This window comes from Balaenoptera musculus, chromosome 10 (genome assembly GCF_009873245.2).
Source record: "Balaenoptera musculus isolate JJ_BM4_2016_0621 chromosome 10, mBalMus1.pri.v3, whole genome shotgun sequence".
In the NCBI taxonomy this organism is placed as follows: Eukaryota; Metazoa; Chordata; class Mammalia; order Artiodactyla; family Balaenopteridae; genus Balaenoptera; species Balaenoptera musculus.
The window spans coordinates 19667256-19689475 of record NC_045794.1 but is presented as its reverse complement, the minus strand read 5'-3'; the positions used below and the strand labels follow the sequence as shown (position 1 = coordinate 19689475).

Genomic DNA, 22220 nt, shown 5'->3' with positions numbered 1-22220 from the left:
CATATAGGTTCTTTACTTTCATTCATAGTAATGGACTCTGCATAAATTTTTTCCTGAATTTTTAGCTTTCTGATAGAGAGGTTAAGGGATATACTTTCCTAATGAAAACGATAGTGATCATAGCATTGAGAATAAGAGTTAGAGCGTATTTATAAGGCAGCTATAAGTTTCATGAGGTGAGACGTTACATTCTTTTTTTTAAAAAAATAAATTTATTTATTTATTTATTTTTGGCTGTTGGGTCTTTGTTGCTGCGTGCGGGCTTTCTCTAGTTGCAGTGAGCCGGGGGTTACTCTTCATTGCGGTGCACGGGCTTCTCATTGCAGTGGCTTCTCTTGTTGCGGAGCAGGGGCTCTAGGCACGCGAGCTTCAGTAGTTGTGGCTCGTGGGCTCTAGAGCGCAGGCTCAGTAGTTGTGGCACACGGGCTTAGTTGCTCCGCAGCATGTGGGATCTTCCCGGACCAGGGCTCGAACCCGTGTCCCCTGCATTGGCAGGCGGATTCTTAACCACTGTGCCACCAGGGAAGCCCAAGAAGCTACATTCTTGTGAGAAGGTTTCCTGCCCTATCTAATGAAGTGTTTAAAATTTTCTTCTTGTCTCTTCACTCATTCACTCTTCATCAAGTGTTCACTCTGTACTCCTTTTGCATCAGGCTTTGTGCAAATGGTGAGAGCAAAATCTACGTGACCCCTAACTTCACCGTATTTATGGATTTCTACCTAGCAGACAGAAACCTGTTAATTAAAGCAAAAACAAAAATAAATATAACATCATAGCATGTGGTATAGTATCAAGTAGGTAGAGGATGTTATAAGAGCGAAAAACAGGGGGCAGTTGTGCTTGTCTGGCTTAGAAAACACTTAGAATGACCACACTGAGGGCTAATTCCTGAGTTTAGTTTTGAATCTGTTGAATTTGGAGTGCCTTTGAGAATGTTGTTGGATAAATGGGTCTAAAGCTTAAAGCAAAGATCCAGGCTAGAGAAACAAATTTGTAATCACTTGGCATACGTGTGGATGTAGGTATAGAGGGAAAGGAATAGAGTCTAAAGTGAGCCTACAACATTGTGTGGCGGGAGAGAGCCATTGACGGTAACTGAGAAGGATCAGACTCAGAGGTAGGAGCAAAACAGGGAAAATGTGATGTCATAGAAGCCAAGGGAGAAAGCTCAGGATCAAGGGAAAGCGCTTGAGTATTGAATTCTGATGAAAAGTCAAGCGGTGAGGACTAGAAAACACTTCAGAATTTTAAAAATTGGAAGTGACTGGTGACTTTATTAAGAATCCTGTTAGTAGAGACCAGAATTGAATGTGTTGAGGACTCGGCAGTCAGTTTGTGAGAGGCAGAAATGACAGTATTTACCAAGACACAAAAGCATACCAGAACCTCACGAAGGAATAGAGCATCTTACAGTACCTTGTCCTACTCTGAACTCTTTGGCACACACCCTTCTGTTTACAAAATATTCTCTTTCTTTTCCAAGGGCTGAAAATGTCAGAGGTAGTACCTCCTTAACATACTGCCAGGAAGAGGGATTTTTGAAACTCCAGCATTTCATACTGGATTGGACCACTGTTGTTGTGTCTTAGGCTTCATTTGCCAAAAGAAGCATAACTGTTCCTGAGGTCTAAATATCTTGTCTGATCCTACTTAAGGATGAATTGCTGGTCCTGTAGGGGCGCAGGCACATCTGTCTTCATAAGCTTAATCAGTGTCAAATCAGACTCTGAGACACACAACATTGGTCATTTCCCCCGGGACTATAATATACTCTTAAATTTTTCATGTGCCATTTCTCCGCAGATTGCAAGACAACAGCAGCAGCTTCTGCAGCAACAACACAAAATCAATTTGCTTCAGCAACAGATCCAGGTCAGAAATCATAATTTCATACGGACTTCCAATTAAGAAATAGATTTTGTTTCTCATTTTCAGGTGACCTAACTGAAATGAGCTCCAAAATGAAAGTTACTTTCAGCCTAATCGTGACGTGTCACCCACGTGCCATGAGAATCTCGCACCTGGTGGCTCTGTCGCGGGCCCGACTGTGTCGCGGCGTTTTAGGGGAGGCGAGCTGATGGTAATTTTTATCCTACACGGAAAGGAAATCATTGTAGAGAAACGTTTCATTTTCTCGATTCTTTAATGTTTAATATGTGCCTGGAAATGTTCTTAATGGGGGAGGTGCAGGGGAACCAAAGCAGAAAGGTTTTCAGTTAGACGGCGGTGGCAGGGAGAACTTTTTACAGTAGGCTCGAGAGCCACGTGTGATGAAGGTGAAAGTGAGGGAGGGTAACGATTTGGTGTTCAAGTCGAATTTCACCCTTCATGCTGAGTGGAGAAACGAAGACTGAGGGCTCTATAACCTCCATATTTTTCTTCTGTGGAAATTTGCAATGATGAGAAGCAAAGCTGCCAGGGATAGCCTGTCTCCACCACTTGCTTGTGGCCTGCGTTTTGCCAAAATTTGTTTCCCTTTCTCAAAATTCCCTTTCTGAAAGCACTCATTTCGTAGAGTATTTAGGAGGATTTAATAAAATCGTGGATGGAGAGCTTTAGCGTAGTGTCAAGACACATAGTAAGTACTCAATACATACTTGCTATGACTAGCAAGAAAAGGAAACTAGTTCATGGAGCAATGACTCCAACCTTACGTGACATCATCCATCGGAAATCAACTGTTAGATTTGCAGTCAGCTTATCTGGGGAGAAATTCATCATTCTCTTGAAGCTGTATCTTGAGAATCCAATATATTTTATTAAGTGTAAATATAAATGACAGAAGCAAACATGTCAAAATTATTTCATCCTCATGTTTATCATATTTAGACTTATTTGCCAAAAAAGTTTATCCCATTTTGTCTAACTGGGTCAGCTACACTTAATTTCTTTACTGTGGGTTATATAGCCCAATCAAGGTTTACTCATTCTTGTTCTACCTGAGATTTTAATGAGCACAGTTTCAGTGAGACAGAGAAACAACAGTGAAATGTTCCAACCAAGACTCCATGCCTTCCTTAATTATGAACAGCACATTTCTAATGTGATATTATCTGTCTGTCCATATCTGGAGTGTGGTTATTCATTCAGTGGTTTAAAACTGTTTTTCGGGTTTCATGTTTAGCCTAAGCATGCTGCCTTTGAATGTAATTTTAGTTGATGGTACGAGGTTATCTACACTTAAAATGTTTTTGATTATTGAAAACCAAAGATAATAGAATTATTATGGCAATTTCTCATTATAAATAAGATACAATTCCATAATGAGTGGTGTGGTCCTCTGCAAGTCACTTGGTTTCACTGTGATTTGATGAGGGTACCAATGGTTTTAAGTGTTTATAATTTTTATGAGATTGAGACAGTCTTCTGTTAAATAGAATTGCAAAAATGTATGTAAACCATACATTTTTTTGTATGTAAACAAAGAGGTATGTAAACGTATGTATTATAAATATGTAGAAGGCTCAATCAGCTGTGTTTTCTGACCATATAAATTGTGCAACACCTTCAGTACTTACTTTTTTTGCAATTATTCCACAGTTATGACCACTGTGTTCATAATGTGGATTTAAAGCTCTGTCCTAATAATAAAATGTTGAAATTGGAGGATTTCTTGCTCCAGAGCATGGAGCATTACACTTTATAAGGCAGAGCATTTTTTAAATGAAGTACCTTAAACTATTCTAGAAATGACATGACTATAGAAACTGTATTCCAGCGAGCTGGAGCCAAGTTTAATAACTTGCCCAAGATCACATGACTAGTTATAGGTAGAACCAGGATCAGAAGCAAAGTTTTCTGACTGTTAGTAGAAATTTTGCTGAGTATGAGAATTTTAAAAGCTCAGAATTTCTATTTGGTCAAAATGTTACGCTGCTGGCCTCCACTAGTTCACAGGGTAGACAAAACAAAATCCAGTAGTCCCTAAAGGAAATAATGTCACAGTGACAGTAATTTGGGGGAAACATTAAAAGATGCTGAGATACTATATCTGTGTATTTGTCCTCTTTTCTAGTGTTAGTACAGATAAATGATACCGACAGAGTCAAAACCCATCAAGCTATTATTTAAAAAAAAAAGCCTGGGAATGTTTCAGGCAAAAAATAAATACTGAGCAAGAGTGACAGTCTGAAAGGAATTAATTTTCACAGCTTCTAGTATATTCATTAACTGAAAGCATAGTTCTAAAGTATATTTTATAAATTGTTAATTTGGAGCTGTCTAACAAACACTTAATAGTTATGAAAATCACAATATATTTAAATTAGTCTATTGAGAGATATGGGAAGCACTGATGTAGTGGCATGTGTAGAAATAGAAGATTAAAAACATAGAAGAGATCCTTTTTGTTCCCCACATAAATCTTTAACCATATTTCCTTTTTAGAATTTTTTCTCTCCCTTTTCTTCTTTCTACTTCCTCCTTTTCTTTGGCAGCATAGGACAAGGAGGGAGAAGATTAAAAATCAAATCTGCTATAGTGGAAGGCAAATTAAATGTATAACAGATATTATTATGAAATGAATTTTTGTCAATACATAATCAATGCTCACATAAGAATTTACCATAGATTAAATTTTCTTTGATATCTGAAAATACATAGTATATTTTGAATTTGATCTACTTTTTTTTCTTTCTTAAATATGGAGCCTTAAGACCTTGTAGAAATAAACATACCGCTTACGTTACTCATCCTGATTGCATTTTTTAGATGTTTTGTGCCATTGTTCCTTTGGACCTTAGAAAACAATGCATTCTAGTTCCTCTCTTGATATAATAGTGGACTGCAGTGTTATTAGTCCACAGTTAGGGCTACATTTAAAATTTTTCTTTCAGCTATAAATACACAAGACATTAACTTGGTTCAGATATTGGGAAAGTTATGCAATACGTTAGATGGGCTAAGCAGATTTGCGAGATGGATTAGATTGATAGGTAAGAGAGCAGAACAAATTTTTACACTTGATAGGTGTGTTAAATGACAGGAGAGTGATGTCCCCTAACATTTTCCTCATTCTTTCCTCTCTTTAAAGGAGAGGTTAATTTAGTCATCTTTATTCCATTCGAAGTATATTTCATTCAAGTTTAAACACATATGAACAAGTTTGTACATGTGTGTATGAACAAACATTCACATATTCTAATGACCCAGGTTATTTAAAATTTCTCTTGACCTGATAATTCTGTTTTCTTTCAACTCCAGATGAAAAGAACGGTGGTAAGTTTTACTCTGCAGTTATTTATTGAAAGAGAAAAATGCCATAAGAATTGGCATATTAGCCAGTTTATTTAATCACTTAGGATCAGTTCTTTATGAACTGTTTTTATCTCTTTAAAAAGCAACCTTGGCTCTAAAATTGCATGATTCTAATTGGGTTGAAAACTCAGTCTACATTATTTCTATATAAAGACTTTTATAGTCTTCTTCCAAGTTTATTCACATAACTCATGAGGATTAAAAGAAGAATTAAGAAAATTTTCTGTCATTCTTTACAAGATCATAAATCAGTTCATTCTACAAATAAAATCATGCATAATATCAGAAACATCCCATCTTCCCTCAAGAATTTGTCTCTTTCTTTATGAGACCTTTAATTTTAGGAACACTAAGAAGGTTTAGTCTTCCTTTTCTACTATTCAGCAATATTTTTCTTTAATGTTTTTGTTTATTGTCCTTAAAAAAAGAACATTTTTGCACTTTTACTTACTGTATCTAGCTAACTTTTAATGCACATTAATACATAAGTTGAAATTTATAAATATTTCAGAGAAAAATATCCTAGATTTTTTTAGGGTAATCTTTTTTTTTCTTTTACTCTATTGCTTGTGCTATAGTGCCCATCTTCAGCAGTTTTATTTCCTGACTAATCTCTTTTTTATAATAAATCAGCCTGTTTCTAATACTGTTAGATGGTTTATGTTTCCAGTAATGATCCTAGACGAGTGGTTCATTTTGACCTGATTCACTGTTACCAAAACCTTTTAAAGTAAATGAATGAGTGACCTCTATTCAACATCCATTATGGCAACAAACTGAATGTTCCCTGAAGACTCAAGTTCTCTTTTGGTCTTGAAGCTTTGTATAGGACATGGTTTCTATAGCTTTGGGTGTGTGTTTGGGGGGGCCGGGGGAAGCATGTCCTAGTTTTAAATTTCTTACCCTTTTTCAGTAATACTTAATGGAATTTAAAGTTATTAGCATCTTAGAGGGTCAATCCAACAACATGCTCTAATATGAAATTGACTTAAATATTTTTAAGGGTGAATTTAAAGATATTGTACTTCTTTTCAAACGCATAATTTCATGATTCCCATACTGGAAGCTCAGTGTTTAAACTGTCATTAGAGATGCCACATCTTTGTTGCATCCCCTCTTCTGATAAACTTTTCCAACTATTGTTCATTGTGTTCTCTTGGGGGCAAAGAATTGGTATTTAATAACCCCCTGTCATTGTTTCTGATTCATAAGGTAAGCACGTGCAGGACTAGTAGTAGCTTTGGGTCACTGATTCTGTCTGGAGCTAAGGATTGAGCAAAGGACAAATCTCTGTTCCTTTGTATTCTTAGTTGTGCAGTGTATATTCCATAGTATGTAGGAAAGAGCTTGATTCTTTAGGTGTTACAGGATTATATTTAACTGTATGAAACTTAAGTGTATTAAATGGTTAAACAAAAAGATAGAGAGCAGGTTCTATGGATTTAGACATACTCATGTTCAGTTTCTGCATCTTTGTACCTCATCTGCTGTGTGGTCTTGAGAAAATTGCTCAGTCCTTCTGAGTTTCATTATTCCCATCTATTAAATGGGAATTATAGTACCTAAGTCACACCTGGTTAGTCTGAGGATTAAATGGCATCATCCCTGGCGTGTAATGAGCACACAATGCTAAAAGTTTTTGCCTAAGTCATTCGAAAAACTTCTTTCTGTTTTTCTGATGATGGACAATTTAACGAATATTTCCATAGAGGAGAATTTCTAGGAAAAAAAAAATATATAACCTACATGGCAGTAGCCACTGAAAAGTGTAAGTTCCCTCTTCCAAATTTATATGATTTTAGAACTATGGCAGATTTTTAGAAAGCCTTTATTTAGACCTGTCTCTCATTTTGACATTTGTAAAGTGAAACCAAGTAAGGTTAGAAGATTTTCCCAAGGTCACATAAGTTGTTACTTGTGGAACCATGGCTGGATTCCAAGTTCCCCGAGTCTTGGTCATTTTTATTTCACCGATATTCTGCCATTTAAGGCTTAATGGCCCAAAGTTTTAAAATGAGTTTTGTTTCCCTGGGAACTTATTCCTACGAAGTAAAAATACATCTTGACTTATATACAGTTGAATGATTACGTTGCAGTCATGGGCTCAACCAATTTGTGATAAAGGTTTCATTTTATTGGAGCCAAAGTTCTCTGAGCTCATTAAGAGTTTTGGTAATTCTTGATAAATTATTATGCAGAAGGAAATCCATTGAAATATTGCATTGGAAACATAATAACGTTAAAGGTGAAATAATAGTACCTGACTGACCTGCTGATTTATGATTTCTTTCTCTGAGTGTGGTAAGTTGGAAGCATTTTACCCCCCTCAACAAGACCCCACACACATACATGAGCACAAAGAGATTGCAAAGTAACCTTGTCTCTTTAGGAAACTGGAAATGCCAAGAATAAACACCATATAATTAAGGTAGCCTTTCAACCTGAGAAGGAAATGCATTTAACTCCTTGAGCTCCGACTAATGTTTTTCTGTACGAAATACAATACACCACCCCTGGGAGGATATAGTTCTTGACATTCAGATAGATTATTAGAGGAGAAAATATGGAGATACAAAGTAGCAGCTTTAGATATGACTTTCCTCTCTTCCTTGTACTTTCTGGAAGGAGAACTTCCTATTGGGAAGGTGGGTGTCCTCTCCTAAAAGAGCAGTGATAACTGCAGGTCTGTCCTTTTACTCAGAGGGAGCCACTTTAAAATCCTTTAAGCATTGTTTTTTTTTTAAATACATCTCCTGGTGATTACCTAATGATAGAATTTCAGTCATTCATATGATTTCTGTGTCTGGACAAACCTGCTTTTGTAGATAGAGATACAGATAGATTGATATGCATATATATTTTTTAATTTGTATTGATATAACACATACCTGATGGCTAAGAGAGTACAAGAGAATAATGAAAGCAGCCATCCACAGCCCAGTCCTCTGTACTGTGCCCAATCTTTTCACTCAGAAGGAGCCTCCTTAAAATCTGTTTTTTTTTTAATAGCCTTCTAGTATTTATTATACTTCTATGTATCAAATATTATTATAGTGCCGTTTCTGACTTATCAACTTTAAATATCATTAACTTGGAAACTGGAAACCTAGTTCTGGTATTGCCAGCCCAGCACCCTCCCCTATACCCCTCCCTCACCTGTAATATAGTGACATAAGTCATTTAAGTTCTTCCAATAGATATTCCTAAACTTTAAATAGTTAACTTACACCTCTTTTCTCAATCAACTCTAAATAGTGTCTCTTAACACTTGTCTTGTCGGATGAGGATGACATCTCTCTTCTGTCACACACAGCTGCCAATTTCTGTTATCTGTGTGTTTACTCTAAATATATATAATACATGTGTATATATATATATATATATGTGTATGTATATATAAACACATACACACATAGCTGTTGTGCTTTACCTGTTGGTTAATCCTAAAAATTGAAAATCAATAGATGATTTTATGTTAAAATATAAGTCTATATATTTTTTCTGCATAGTCTAAATAAGGTGCTCCTTATTTCATTTCTGTGTAGCTTTGAGCTTTCCAACTGCCTTTTCATTAGTCTTTCTTCCTCATGTTATTTGCCTTAGTATCTCCGTAAATTCTCAAGAATAAACCAGATCTCCACAATCCGACCTTCCTTGATACCTGCTCCCTAAGTCCTCTGTTCTGCTTTCATTTGGTTTAGTTAGTCCTGCTGACATTCTAGGATGTCCCTTTATGGTTCTCCAGGGTCAAGAGAATCACTATTTCCTATACTGGCCTCCTTGCTTTATCTCCTTGTTTTGCTCCAGAATCACATAAAGAAACTTCCTAGAAAAAAAAGGAGGGGCAGGGGTCTGCATAGGATATAAAGTTTCTGGGATAAAAAGTTCTAAATGTATGCATGTATAATAATGCTCCATTTTACACCTCTACTTGATTGATAATTTGGCTGCAAATAAAATTGTAAGTTGGAAGTCATTTCCCTTATATTTCAAATCTATCGATTCATCATCTTCTAGCATCTGTGAGAAATATGATGTTGATCTGATGTTTTTATTGGTGTCACCAATATTTTTCCTTTCTTAAGGCTTTTAGTATCTTCTGTTTACTGTGACATTTCACAATAAATGAAAAATATCAGCATATATTCTGATATTTTTCATTTATTATTTTGTATACACCATGAATCTTTTGTTCTAAAGTTATGTTCTTTTGCTCTGGAAAATTATCTTGTCTTTTTTTTTCTTGACCATTTTATCCTTTATTTTTCAGTTCTTTCTTGATCTCCTATTAGGCAGACATTGTATTTTCTGGGTTAGTAACTATGTTTCTTTTCTTTTTTTTTTTGGTATTTATTTATTTATTTATTTATTTATGGCTGTGTTGGGTCTTCATTTCTGTGCGAGGGCTTTCTATAGTCGCGGCAAGTGGGGGCCACTCTTCATCGCGGTGCACGGGCCTCTCACCGTCGCGGCCTCTCTTGTTGCGGAGCACAGGCTCCAGACGCGCAGGCTCAGTAGTTGTGGCTCACGGGCCCAGTTGCTCCGCGGCATGTGGAATCTTCCCAGACCAGGGCTCGAACCCGTGTCTCCTGCATTGGCAGGCAGATTCTCAACCACTGCGCCACCAGGGAAGCCCTGTAACTATGTTTCTTAATGTTCATATTTTTTGTTTCTGTTTCTTGGTTCTTATTTTTAGGGGATTGCCTAAACTTTTATCTCCTAAATTTTTTAATTGGATCTTTGAGAAATTACCTTTTTAATTTCCATGAGCAACTTCTTCTCTCTAATTCTTTTTTCAGGTTATCCTATTGTTTAATGGATCATTTCTCCTTGAATGTCTCAGGGTATACAAGTTTGAGGGTGTTACCAAAAAAATTAAATTCTCACTTCCTTAAATTATCTTTTCTCTCATTTTCACCTCCTTGTTTATCTTGATGTTACACTTTCAGCTTGAAGTTCTACTGGATTTAGAAAATGATTGGTTACCAATCCAGATTTAAGAATGAGATAAGAACAAGTAGACTGGGAGCTCTGACTATGAATGAGACTTATCAACAGGTGGGCACTGCTTTAGCAAGAACAGGAAGCTGGCCATACATAACATGAATCCTATATGTGGGTACAGGAAGGTCTTTGTTCTGGGATTCCAATGATCATGTGCTAGCTATCGTAAGTTTCCTTAGACTATTCAGTTTCTGTTGAAGTGGGTGTGATGTAGCTGGGGGAGAGGACGAGAGCCACTTTCAAATAATACTACTGTTTTCAACCCAGGTCTTAAACTCCTGTTCTCTCTCATATCTAGTATTTCAAGTCCTAAGACTTTCTGGTGATTCTGAGTAAAAATTAAGCCCTGTTTTCACTTAACCCTCTGCGTGTATACTCTAGTCTGTTTCACCCACTTTCATCAGCTAACACTCTACAATTTCATCTTCCAAAACTTTGGTCATATTTCTTGTCTGTGCATGCCTTTTATTCTTAATTATCTTATGTGACATAGGTTTATAAATTATTTGTTTTTATTGTTTTAATGATGTCTCCGGAAAGAACTGAGATATATGCACATGGTCAGTCTATCTTGGAAATGTAAATCAGAACATCATTTAAAAAAATTCTTTCTTTTTAAATAGGAGAAAATATTCAGAACAGTAAACAGTATCTGGGAACAAAGGAGTCCTCATAAAAATGATGAAAGGTGAAGGTGAAGCTTGAGGCTCCAAAACCAGAATATGCTGTTCTAAGATCTGTATAACATAGAATATATTTTTTAGTTTCTCTGGTGGGAAAATAGTGGGGACAAGGGACATAGATATGGAGAATTTCACCATCGTTTTCCCCTTTTTGTTAAATTTGTCAAACAGTATGAGTTCATATATAATTTTAGACAATGACCTTGATATTTTAAACTTTTTAATATCATTATTGAGACCCTAGTTGAAATAACAGCTATAGTTGATGATTCTATTGAAGTCATGTTGACAACAGTTTTTGGAAGTTGTAATCCTGGTTCTCTAATTCATTCATCCTGACTTGGGCTCCTCACTAAAGACATAAACAATGCATTTCATGGAAGGAGGTCATTTTCTTTTCCTCATTTTTTTATGTGGAATCTCAATCTTTCATGTTGTTTCCCTTTTTCTGTCATCCCATTTCTGTGCCGTTTCTGTGTTTTTTCTTTCTCCAATCTTTGCAGTATGATTTTTGAAGTGAATCCTGGTTTCATTTTAATCCAGTGTGGCCATTATGGAATCACCGAGACTGGCCCGGAAAGCAGACTGAGAGCAGCATTTCCCATGACTTTGCCACCTTTACCCAACATCACTACCTGTGGAAAAAGTTGAACACTGTTCTTCACTGAGGCTCCACAGTTCAAATCTTACCAGTTAACAAAGCAGAATCCATCAGTGCTTAGATGAAACCTGGGAGTGTAATTATCAAATAGTGGGAAACAAAACAAAGCAAGTTATCAGTAACAGGTTTGGAGAATACAGGTCAAAAGTCAATATGTTGGCCTAAAATGAACTTCTTTTATTTCACCTTAATTTATACAGTTAGTGTGGTAAATAAATGTGGTAGCAGGAAGTGCTCACAGAGTCTTTAGAATTTCTATCTCCTATCTTTGAAGAGAGTTGACAAATAGGTAGAAAATTAGATGCCAGCGAAATTAACAGTGTTAACATAAAATGAATTAATTTTACGAAGAGTAATTATATCATGAGTCAAGACATACATTCCAGACATCCCTAGCACATGGCAAATTTCCTTCGAAGAGCTCTCTAGCCAGAGTACTAATTTCTACTCCAGAGTTGGTAAATTTTTATGTAATTTACAGGCAACGAGAAACTGATTGACTTTTTACTCTGTGTGTGCGTGTTTATTTGGCTCTTTTCTTCAGAAAAGAAAGATTAACAGTTAAAAAAAATGAGAAAGGAGAGATAAATAGAACACAAGATACCTTTATGATACCAGAATGGTCCCCAGTTTTCCCTTGAAGGAGAAACAGAAGGGAAACTGAAGTTGTTTCTTTTTCAGTGAATATTCTAGAAGTGCTTAATTCTCAGTCTTTATTATACTGGAGCTCACAGCAGCATTTAATAAAGTTGACCACTCCCACTTTCTTGTAACACTCTTTGGTTGGCCTCCAAAAGATCACAGTCTGCTTTTCTTCCCCATTCTCAGTCTCATTTGGTAGGTTCTTTCCTGTCCTTAAAAGGGTAACTTGCGTTTATTTTCCATCCTCTGACGTCTTTATCTCCACTTATTTCCTAAATGATCCCATCCAAAGTCTTTGCATACCATCCTATGGATAATACTCCAAAATTTATCTTGAGAGCCTCTGTCTCTCACCTGGACCTCAGAGTCTAATACCCAGCTGTCTACTCAGCCTGTTTAAATTGATAACTAATATGCACCTCAAATTTCACATTTCCCAAACAGAACCTTTAATCATTTCCCCCAAACTCATTCTTTCCTGATTTATCCATCTGTGAATATGATACCACTTGCCTGGTTGCTGTTGCCAAAGACCTAGGAGCTGTCTTTGTATCCTCTCACTCTCTTATGTCTCACAACTAATCCATCGGAATTGGCTTTTATCCTCAAACTCTATCAATTGAGCAACTTCTCCCATGATCACTCTAGTCTATGTCACCATCACTTCTCACCTAGCCTGCTGTTGTAGGCTCCCTAACCAAGTGGGTCATCCTAATTCCTCTGTTGACCTGCTAACTAGGTTTGTCACGTAGCTGCTAGAGTAATCTTTTAAATTTAATCGTGCTGTAACCATGCTCAAAATCATGTCATTTAAAATGAATTCACTCTTCTTACCTTAGTTTGTTGGGCTATACTTGATTGCACCAACCTCTGACTTTCTCCCTCATTCCTTCCACGCTAGAAACCCATCCTTCCTGGTTGCAAAGAATATGCCGACAGTGTTCTAGCATCAGAGCATTTGTACTTGTCATTCTTGTGGCCCGGAATGCTTCCTTCACCTCATCACATACCTCAGAGCCTCACTTCAGCCAGCCATCTCTTCCAGTGCCGTCCTCCTCAGGGAGACTGTCTCTGAGAGCCGGAGGAGCTCCTGCCTCCTCCAGCTGCCTCTGACCTCTTTTCCTGCAGACTTGTCTTACAGCACTATCACCCCTTATATTTATTTGGCTCTTGCTGTACCCTTGCGACCACAAATGCACACCTAGCAACAAGTCTGTGGGGGTCAAGGATTTTATCTGTCTTGATCACTGCTGTATCCAAAGAACCTGTAAATGTTCTTGACATATAATGAGAACTCAGAAATATTTACTCAATGTTTGACTGTATGAATGAAGTGAGGGCGCATTATCCAGTGTGTAGTGTATGTAAAAATAAGTAAGACAGTAATTTTCTCAAGAGGTTAAAATAGATGCTATGGGAGCCATCAAAAATAGATAACCAACATTCCCTAGTGCTGTATGTGATTTGTAAAATCATTTTGTACCTTGTACTATACTAGTAAGAAGAAGCAGCCCATTGCTTATTAAGTGGTTCACACTTTGTAGAAGTCATTTCTTATGATTATCACAAGAATTCAGATAGGTTATGGCATTATCTCAATCTTGTAGGGAGTGGAAATGAGGATGAGTGTGTGTGTGTGTGTGATTCTGAGATCCTGACAGTTGACTACTATGTAGACTAAAAGGTGCCTTCTTCCTCTCTCTCCTTATTAGAGTAGGAATGAGTGATTTAATTCAGATAATCCCTAGAAAATAAAAGTAGTTGATCTTATCAAACTGAGTTAAACCTGTTAAACTAGCAAATGTGGCAGGATTTTTTTTTAAGTAATTTAGTTTTGCTTTCTACAGTAAGCCAGGTAAGAAGGTGCCCTTTATAACTGGAGGAAAGAAATATTTATAAATGGAGGAAAGATATGTTTCACATAGGCAAATATTGCATATAACCAAATCTTCACTTATGAATGCCAGAAAAGATAGGGTGCCATATTTATAAAAGATAAATATCTTTGAAAACTATTTTATGTTGACAATTTTTTTAGACCTAAAAAGGAAATTAGAAGAGGTGATCTAATGAACTTTCATAGCATACACATATGTTTAACTATAAAAGAGGTAAGCTAATGAGCTAATTTTGATATCATACCCATATATTTAATTTGAGATTTCTATTAATATATCTATATATATACACAGGTGTCTGTACATACATTTTTTGAATCATTATCTTCCCTTCATTTCTTCTATTTAGTGCCAAAATAGGTATTAAAATTTTTTCTTCTCCCATAACCACCATCTAATTCTAAATACCTTTCTAACTCTTTCTCTCTCTGTATTCCTTTTCACAACTTTGCCAGTACATGTATCCATACCTGCTGCTTGACCATTTGATGTAGCCACTAGTTATTTCCTTTACTACTTTTATTTTATTTTCTCTCCCCCAAAGTTCCTTTCTCTGGCTAACTTTTCTCCTCTTTCTTCTCATTATTGAATTGGATTTTGTGTTTCCATTGAATAAAAATTTGTTCACAAATAAACCAAGTGAGTCTAAAAGAGTGTTTTGTTTTAATTTTTAAAGTAAATTATTTGATTTACTGCAGGGTGATTCAAGAGGGAGAGAGCACAAGAAAGCATGTAAACAGGCTCAAACAGAGGTTCCACAGGGTGTTAGTATCCTATATTATTTCAGTCTTTTCATGATAGAGGGTGTGTTGTCATGAGCACCCATGTCAAGCAGCCAGAAAAAGAGGAGGAATGGCTGCCTTAAAGTAAATCAAGAGATAACAATAAAATTTTTCTGTTGCCTGGTGGAGGTGTTTAGGATGTGTTTTCTTTATATCTTCATCCACCCTAATTGAGAATGCTTTAAAATTGAATGACTAGCAGTCAAAACGTGTTTGCTTCAAGCTGAGAAGAAAAATGCTGGTGTCTCCGCTTCCAAACTGATTGCGCTCTGTACACAACTGACAGCTACAGTCACTTTGAGTGACTGATAAGTGGGAAGCTTTGCCACTTATCAAGGAATGCAGGCTGAAAAGAAAAGGCTGGAGTCGTTTAGATGCTTTGGCATGTTCAAAATAACATCTTACATCAGTCAGACTCAGAAGCACTAAAAGACATTTAAAGTGAAGTAATGTATATAGAAATGTGGTATATGAGTATATGTATATGGAGAGAGACAAAAATGATTCAACAAGCAAATAGCTGCAAAGAGGTGAAAGAGAAAGCACTGTAGTTAGGGGTCGATATTTGTGAAGTGAATCAATGGTTAAATAATTTACACACATTTGGTAAAAATTTACCTTTAGTTTGAAACAAACAAATTTAAAAGTACCTAACTATAGATCTCCACCATTATTTACATAAGCAACTAGCTTTTGACCAAATGGATGCCTTGAAGCACCTGAATAATAAAAATGTCATCCACTTATATAGATAGTAATCTTTACCCTGAGGAAGAATCCCAATTCTCATTCCCCCTCTTCTCTTCTTGTGTAAGTAATTTTTTAAATATACATTTAAAATGTTCTATTATATCTAACTTAGCATGATTATGTAATAAAATAGAATCAGGACATGTTCTAATTTTAAACATAATTTTGAGACTATGTTAATGAAAGAATATACAGATTCACTAGACTGTAATTTCCACAGATAGGAATTTCTGAAAATTACGATTTTTTTATACTCGATTATTAGGATTATATATACAGTGCATGTATATCCTACTCTAAAATTTCTAGGACATTCATATTCCAAATATTTTCTCTGTCTACTCACATGAGTTATTCATTCTTTTATACTCTTTGGATCCCTAATAAGAGATGCGGTATACCTCAGTGATTTTAACCCTTTTGCTAACACCATTCTGTCTATTTAAATAACTTGTTTCAGTTTGAAAACCCATAAATACACTAGTTTTTGTCAGGCCATGTGTCCCAATTTTAGGTTTGGGGATAAAGTCACAATAACCATAGCCATGGTTAATTTTTCAAACTTCCTTGCCTTGAGCCTGTGTCTTGGAAGACTAAATTTAATGTATAGTCTCTTGATTATTTAAGGTACAGCCAACTGCATGCTTGAGGGGTATAATTATGAAACCTGAAAATTATTTCACTCTTCTCAATTGCTCTAGGACTGAAGACTACTAACGTTTACATCACTGTAAAAATTTGGGGGTATGTTTGAAGATAATTATTTGAGTGAGCAGGAAGAAGAATGTGCTGGGACATTATGGCCTTCAGACCAGTCTGTGAACTGCTACAAGTCCTTGAAGAGATAAGGGGCTTGCTAAACCCATTTCAATTCAGCTGACATTCTTTTTCACTGCAAGAATTTCTTGATGAAGGAAGAAAATTGGTGGTTTATATCCTAGTACAAGCTCCTGACCTCACAAACCAACACCTTGAGTAGTACTGAATTAGAACTCTTTGATCAATAAAATATTAATATGGACAAATAGTCTTTAGAGATAACTTAATCCAACTTTTTCTTCTTCAGTAGATGGAGAAAGTATGGTCCAGAAATGATAAGGGCTATACCTAAGTCCCATGGTAATTAGGTGTAGACCCTGATCTCTTAGTCCTGATTAATCATATTAAATAACCAAGATCTGAAGCATTGCTGAGCACAAAATGAGCAGCAGTCCTGCAGAGCCCATAAAATTGTGTTTATTACTTTATCTGGAATTTGAAACAGATATTAAATCTTTTGCTAAGGAAATTTGGAACAATATTTGAATGGTTCCATGAAAATTGTAAATGACTCATCACATAGGAGAGAACAATTAGAAAATGTTCATCAAATTCTGATTCACTAAAGTTATCAGTATATCATTTTGGAAGGCATGCAAAACTTTTTTAACATATATTTCATTGGCTCATGATGGTTTCTATGTTTTCTAAAAATGATCATTTTTACGGTGAGCTAGTGTCTCTGCTTGATCCATTTTGGATCAAAATTTATAACATTGTATCTTCAGAGTTTATAAACTAAAGAAAGGAAAAAATGATGTTCTAGTATGAACATAATGTCTGAATGCTTCTCTAAGAAAAATGTTCCTTTGATAAACAGCAGCTGAGGCTCTTTCAAAGTAAAACTGAAATATTTTAAAGGACCTCTTTGATTTCTAGATATGTTTTTAAAACCTACATTAGGGAATGAATATTTTGGCACTGGAAAATATTTTCCCATTATGCAATTGATTTTTCTTTTTCTCCCACTGTAAAATGATGCCCATTCCCCAGCCTCCCCATTTAGGGTATTTGATATACTTCTATCACTTATTGAAAGCTTTATCTTTCAGTCTCCTATAGTTTTAAAAAATCCTCTTTCTTTTTTGTTCTGTAACAGCTGCTTCATTCATGTAAGGAAATAGGAAAGAAGATCTTTCTCTAAAATCTTTATCCCTTGAGACATTGAGTGAAGTCTCTTTTGTGATTAAAAAAGGCTACTGCTCTTAAATGTGTTACAAGCACAATCTTGATGTGTACAAATACTTCCATCAACACATCATTACTTTAAACTGTCTTCTCTTTAACCTGTCTTCTACTACCTTATATCTTTTTTTTTCTTTTCTGGGCTGTCTCTTACCCAATTGCTTTCTCCTTAGTTATTCTCCTGCTTGTGACACAGACTCATTCCTACACAACAGATCATCTCAGTGAGAATTTAGGAGAAAGAACACAATGCAGAAAGAAGTACCCATCAGATGTTATTTTGTAAATACATACTTAAAAAAATTAGTATCCCAGTAGCATGAAAATGCTAATAATTCATATAGTTGTAGGCGAGTTTAGATATCTTGTGAATCTCACTTCTCACAATGGTATCATTATATATTTTATTTCTCTTATGTGGCCACTGTAAGATATAATGTTAATACATGTAAACAAAATCCCACCTTGAGTAATGTAACAATGAGGTTTTCATCCATCTCTGTGCTCATCCATGTCATGACACAGTTCAAGTATCTGATGATTTTCTTCTTGCATACAGTCATAATCATAGAAATAACATGAGGGTCTATTGTAGGAAAAAAGTGAATGATGAAGCCAATCAATGGACATTCTTTGGTTATTGCTAAATTAAAGGAAATCATGATCACAGTGTTTATAAAATATATTAATGAAGTTCTCAAATACATGCATGCTATTCCTTTACCCACTTTGCAAGGATTATTAATTATTAATGGCTTCTTATGCTAAGATATGATAGTATTTCCATTGTGCCTTCTTTATCTGATGAAATCCTCAGAACTTCATGTTTCATTTAGAATGGGAGAGAGGTACTCTTCTGTAAACTTTTTAGTACCATATTCAGAGCCACGTGGAATTAATCTCCTTTAGCCCATCTCCTCCATATATCTTTATTTAAAGGCATTTTTTTGCATCCTTCTTTTACTTTTTCTTTTTTTTTTTATCATTTGCTTGATTTTCTTCATTTTGAGACTTGATCAGGGAAAACAGAACAGAAGTATGGGAAAAAATCCTCAAATTAACCCTAAGTTTGATGTTTTATGAGTTTTTTGATACAGACTAATATGCAATGGCATAATACCTGAAAAATGGAGACAGGAAGACTTAGAAAATTCAAAATTATCTGAGTTTTCACAGGAAAAGATGAAAGGATTAAATGTTGTTTCTGAAAACATTATATTTTGCAACCATCCCAGTTCAATTTAGATCAACCTTCTGTCATCTAATTCTGACAAGTCCCTGAAATTATGGACCCTAAGACATTGAACCTGCTTGTCCAATCTCTTCTTCTGGTTATAAAGATTATTATAGGAGTTTTACAGCCTCAGAATGAAACTGAAATGCCTACACGAAGGAATAATTTTTGATTTTTAATGTATTTTCACTGTGTATTCTAGAAAGCTCAAGGAATGTGTCTATTCCAGAATAATTACCCCAGTTCTTTTTTTTTTTAACTCCCTCTAATTACTGACTTCTACTATTAGATTAGTATCAAAAAGTGATAATATACTAAAAATTCCATATTTTTTCTGTTTGAAATCTGTATCCCATAAACACACATTTATAGCTTGGTTCCTTTTATTGATTCCTTTGCATAAACATTAAAAAAATTAACTATCTTGAATTGGAAGTGTCTTTCATTTTTAAATGTTTTAAGAATGCTAATGACATGTTTGTTCAGTTTTAGTCTTTTCCTTTAGTAACAACCATTCAGACAATAGGACAAACATTATAATTTACTTATTGGAATCACAAAGGAAAAACTCATCAAGGAAAGATGTGCAAAGTTAGGTAGACATCTTCCCCCAGTGCCATTGATTGTTCAGATAACTTGAAAATAGTTATGAGCCTTTTCTCCTTATGATACTGCTTTAACTTAAAGGAGAAACAGAAAATAACCTCAGGATGTGCTGCAGTTATTTCATTACTACTTGTCCCTTCTTTCCACCTTGACCACTTTTATGTTTTATTCCATTCTGGCTGTGTTAAGCTATACTAAATGTCAGTGGGATATCTGCCCACATCATCTGTTGTTATGATCTGGTCTTGCTCATAGGGACTCATTCATTGAGGCTCTCTTTTTACAATCCTGCATACCCATAATTCTCTCCTTATGTAGTCCCGAGCTGGTCTTAATAAACATGATGGTGAGAAATGCTACAGGCCTCTTTTCTTTTCACTATTTAATTGCTTTCTAAAAGGAAAACAGGAGTAATTAAGTAAGGATACAAGTGCTTGTCATTGGTGGGTAGTTACTGAGGCAAAAGGAAGAAAATCAAGGTTGAAGATGGATTAAAAATTATGAAATACAGATTATATTTTCTAAATATTTTAATGCATACTTTATAATTCATTATAATGTATGAAACTAGCACAACTGGATTTTTTTTGGCCTTTTAAAGTCTAGTTAGAGTGTTTATATATGTCTTTATGCAAAGTATAAGGGACCTGAAAGTACTATCAATTAGGTAGGGATCAAATATCCCAGATACTGTGCTCAACTATAATGAAGATATTTTTATCTTCTTTGAAACAATGCTCACACATTACTAAGATTTTCAAAATCCTGTGGGAAAAAGCCAATAATATAATTTCATTTACTATAAGAGTATACTGAGACAGTAATTGTAGCTATTTCAAATCTTGAAGGGCCAAAGTAAATTAGGGATAAGAAACATGAAGAAAAAAGCAGTAGAAAATCCAGAGGCCTTGGAAAAGCAAAGAATAGGAGTGCAGAGGCGTTTCTTTGAACGTGAGGATGCTGGTCCTATATTTAAAGAAGGGGGGACCTTGAGAGATCATAAGAGAACAGCCTGGAGGAAGAACAGTGGTCTTTTCCTTGAAAGGCTATGTGGGCTGTACCTAGACCATAGGATTTAAAAACTGGAGACTTTACTATTTTCTCGTTGTATGACTTTGGACAGTCACTGATTTTCAGCTTCATCTGTAGGTTCGAAATTTTAGTACCTCTCACATGATAATTGAGATAAAACAATCAAATACCGTGAGTGTGCCTTAAAATTTGTAGAGCACTGGAGCAAATGTTTTTGTTGGTAGTAATCTATCTTCCCTTCCTCTGCTTCATATCATTACTCTGAACTTGAAATTTAAGTAATCAGCATCTCAGAAGGGTTTTTGTTTGTTTCTTGTTTGGTCCTCCCCACCCCCAGATGGAGCAGAGCAAGAGAGAAAAAGCAGGAGAATTAGGGATTTTCCCTTCAATTGATATAATTAGCTTTAATTCATTAAAATACATAGTAGTATATATATTAATATGGTATCCAAGCCAGTTTGCTTGATCACAACCCCATCTCCCAATGTTATCCCTTACACCACAGTTCATTATCATACATATAAAATAATAAGCATGTCTGCCTCTTTTCCAGAACAACGGACAAGAGAGTTATCTGACAAAACCATTAATGATTCCAAGGATCTTTTTTTCTTTTCCTTTATTAATTATAGTGAATGCTAGCTTTCAGTATTTTTATTGATTTACATCTCTGAATTAACTTTGTCCTTTGTCAAATCGAATTCAGGTATCAGCCTACTTTCTAAATTTTTAAAATAATTAATTTGTATGTAAGCATACTAAATCACATGATTTATCAAAATTTAACTTTAGTTTCACAGTGGGTCACAATATCTTCTGAATGTTACAGAACTTAAGGTTCCTCCATAACTTTGGATTCAAAATTTTGGTAAACTTGCAAATACTAGTATCAGCTGCATGAAGAATTTAAATCAGTTTTTAGTTATGGAAGTTTATCAAGTCTCTGGAGACCAGGAAATATTTAAGCTAAGTTCAGATTTCATAAGAAGTATCACTAAAGATAATCACGTTTGCATGATAGATAGTGGGATGAAAGTTCTTTAATTGTTAGCTGTTCTTGGAGACCGAGCATTTCTTTGGAGAAATGACTAGTCTTTCCAACTAGTCTTTCCACTTCCAACATCACTTATTGGACTCTGTGCTAAGTAGCTGCATGTCTTACCACTGATATTTCTGTATGGAATTCATTCTTTAGAAGGACCATATGGGAGCAGTTGATTGCTTCATCACAACTGGCACTTGCCTCCAGCTGTGTCCAATAACGGGGCATAGCTGGAGGCAAGTGCCAGTTGTGGATCACTACTAATGTTGTTATTGGTCATAAAAATTAGGTGCTTAGAGTAATAATGGGATCTCTGCAGAGTAGGATTAAGAATATAATTTCTGTCTGACCTTTTAAATGTTATTAAGCTATCATATAATATAATATTAAGTGCAAGTTATAACTTTTATTTCATCTTAAATATTAAGTGTCTGAATTTGTTAGAGTCTACTACATCCTGTGTCACTAATAAGATGGTAGGAAATGAAGAGACTCAAACTTAGTTATAAATCACAAAAAAACTACTTTACCAGTGCCATCATGGGTTGCTTTTTTTAAAAAAATTGAAAACCCTATGCTTCTCAAAGAGACAGTTATCAATTGCAAATTATTCCATGAAATTCCA

At 35.4% G+C, this 22220-nt stretch overlaps 1 protein-coding gene across 5 annotated transcripts in view; it reads left to right on the top strand.

Annotated features, from left to right (window-relative positions):
- Positions 1-22220, top strand: part of SOX5 (SRY-box transcription factor 5) — a 393300-nt gene that overhangs the window by 194733 nt on the left and 176347 nt on the right. For all 5 annotated transcript variants that reach the window (XM_036866199.1, XM_036866200.1, XM_036866198.1 and 2 more), the window contains one exon: positions 1805-1873. In XM_036866199.1, the coding sequence (XP_036722094.1) occupies positions 1805-1873 (69 nt within the window). The remainder of the gene's footprint in view (positions 1-1804; positions 1874-22220) is intronic.